This window comes from Miscanthus floridulus, chromosome 6, assembly GCF_019320115.1.
Source record: "Miscanthus floridulus cultivar M001 chromosome 6, ASM1932011v1, whole genome shotgun sequence".
Lineage (NCBI taxonomy): Eukaryota > Viridiplantae > Streptophyta > Magnoliopsida > Poales > Poaceae > Miscanthus > Miscanthus floridulus.
The window spans coordinates 140,617,341-140,619,869 of NC_089585.1; the positions used below are offsets into that span (position 1 = coordinate 140,617,341).

At 51.2% G+C, this 2,529-nt stretch overlaps 1 protein-coding gene across 1 annotated transcript; it reads right to left on the reverse strand.

The window, feature by feature from the left end:
• Positions 1-247: 247 nt before the first annotated feature.
• On the reverse strand, positions 248-1,417 carry LOC136461382 (uncharacterized). Its single transcript, XM_066460699.1, has 6 exons — positions 1,295-1,417; positions 1,091-1,184; positions 908-1,009; positions 736-799; positions 406-658; positions 248-313 (listed from the first exon to the last, which is right to left on the reverse strand). The coding sequence occupies exons 1-6, from the start codon at positions 1,415-1,417 to the stop codon at positions 248-250; spliced, it is 702 nt and encodes a 233-aa protein (XP_066316796.1).
• Positions 1,418-2,529: the final 1,112 nt, after the last annotated feature.

Here is a 2,529-nt window from a genome sequence, read left to right on the forward strand (position 1 = left end):
ATCGAATTGTTGCACCACGTCATCGGACAGAGAAGGGCCGCCGGAGGCAAAAGAAGGGGAAAGAGAAGCCGGCCGGGGCGAAGCAGGAGCGATCAGTGCAACCTCCAGGGAAGCCGGAGCCAAATCCCCAGAAGAACTCGGCGCGACGGCCACGGTTACCTCCGGAGCGACCAAGCCCGCAACTCCGCCAGGTAGCTCTGAGGCCCCCGCCGCAACTTCATCAACAGAATGTTGTGAGTCTCGAGGCTCAGAACTCGTTGGCACGGCGGGAAGCAGAGAAGAAGTCGATGGAGAAATTAAAGAAGACGAAGCACTGAAAAAGTGATAAAAGGAAGCACCAATAAGAACCAGAGGAAGGAAGATAAAAGCCAAAAAGATGAAGCAAGAATCTACTCACCTGACTACTTTTTTCCTTGCGAAGCCAAGAGAAGGCCTCGCAGGGGGAACCACGACGGCGAAGACATCTCCGTCACCCAGCGACGGGAGCGGGACAGCCGACAACGGAGCCATGGAAGAAGCCGGAGCTGGAGCCGTGGAAGAACTCCGCACCGGAGGAGCAGTACAGCTCGGGGCAGAAGAAGCCAAAGAACTCGACCCCGGAGCTTCGGAAGAAGTCGGCGCAAGAGCATCGGAAGAACTCACACCCGACCTCCGATTACTTCAAAAAAGTTCAAAACTAAGATTAAAAACAAAGAGGAGAAATTCAATGCGACAAGAATATGAAAAACAACTCACCGCCGCGTGATAAGGGGAACTTCATCATCCTCTTCTTCCTCAGCCAGCGAAACCAGAGCACCCGCTGAAAAAGAGACGAAAAGTACTCGGCTCAAGAGAGAAACATGAAAATAAAAGAACAAAGAGTACTAAATGTGCTCACCTAAGAGCATGCTAGCAACAACTGGAGTACCTGAAGGAGTACTTGGTTTGTGAGGCTTCTTGGAGACAGGCAAGCCAGATGAAGACCCGTCCATTCGCCCCCTCTTCGGGACGCTGCGAGGGCCGCGAGGGACTAGACGAGGAACATACTCTTCATATACATCATCAGATCTGAAAGATACCCCAGGAAGGGCTGTAAAAGTTTGAGACTTACTAATTACAGAAGTACCGGCTAAATGATCCCCAGCCTCCGCCACAGCAGGGAGAACATCAAGGCGGATCGGATCAACAAAGTTCCGACCGAGCACCTACAAAGAAAAGACAAAACACCAAGACGAAGAAAAACTAAGCGAGAACGAACGCAGAAAGAGTACATAAAGAACTCAAATAAAAAGAAAAAGGAGGATAGACAACTCACAGCTGGGGGCGGGTTGTTGGCCGAGTACTCAGGGACGGCAGGAGGAATGACGCTCACTCCTTTCAGCATCTTCTGGAGACGCTCGAGTACTTCCTCACCGGTCAACTCAAGAGCTGGAACCATGCGCGAAGAATCCTCGGCCCCAGAATACTCAAAGCCGAGATGTCCCCGCTCTTTCAAGGGCTGAACCCGACGGCGAAGAAAACTTGAGACAATACCAAAGCCGGTCAATCCTTGCTGTTTCAGCGTACTAATCCTATCAAGGAGAGGTTGGATCGCCTGAATCTCAGCAGGAGACTCAAGCTTTTTGTCCCACCGGTCGTTCGCCACAGGACCAGATCCGGAGTGGACAACAAGAGAAGGGATCAAATTGGCAGCGTAAAACCACTCGGCGCGCCAATCCTTGACAGAATCGACCAGGTCATAATCAAAAAACTTGATTTTAACACCCTGGCGAAACTGAATCCCGCAACCGCCAAGGACACTGGTTTCCTCGCGGCGGGGTTGAGGTTTCAGGCGAAAGAAAAAACAAAAAAGAGATAGAGAAGGAGGAATCCCAAGGAAGGCTTCACAAAGATGGACAAAAACAGAAAGATGGAGAACGGCATTGGGGGTTAGATGGTTCAAACTAACCCCGAAATACCCAAGAAACTGATGAAGGAAGACAGAAGCAGGGAGACAGAGACCAGCGCGGACAAAAGAGACAAAAAGGACAATCTCACCAGGACCCAGGGCCGGAACCCGATGCTCGCCCGGAACTCTCCATTCAGCGATGACTTTGTTCTGGATCAAGCCATCACTAACGAGCTCGCGCAGCTGGTCTTCGCTGGTTGTTGGAGCCGGCCAAACCTTCTGAGCCGCCCTCATGGCCACGAACTCCTGGTTTTCGATCAAAGAAAGCGACGACTCCTCGTCCACAAAAGTCGCCTGAGTTTTGCTTGCGGTCTTCTTCTTTCCCATGAATTGGCGGAAGCAACAAAGGCGCTAAGGAGGATCAAGCTAGGACGATGGAGCTCGGGCGATAACGACAATGACGGCGGCGGTTTTCTGAGAACTAGGGTTTAAAGGAAAGAGCTGGGTGACAAGGGAAAGAAGATAAAAGGTCTTTAAATAGATTTCTCAGTGATACAAACGGCCCATAAGGCCCGTTAAAGCACATCGTGGGAAAACAACGGTCCATTTACCGACGCAGCTAAAACGACGGAGGGCACGAATCCACACAACGGTACGAACCA

Bases quoted from the DNA above. Each gene is read 5' to 3' on its own strand.
- LOC136461382 (XM_066460699.1), bottom strand. From the start codon at position 1,417: ATGGTTCCAGCTCTTGAGTTGACCGGTGAGGAAGTACTCGAGCGTCTC. The intron at 800-907 runs GTACTCCAGTTG...TCTCTTTTTCAG, and splicing joins CAAACCAAGTACTCCTTCAG to CGGGTGCTCTGGTTTCGCTG. The intron at 659-735 runs GTGAGTTGTTTT...ACTTTTTTGAAG, and splicing joins GTTCCCCTTATCACGCGGCG to TAATCGGAGGTCGGGTGTGA.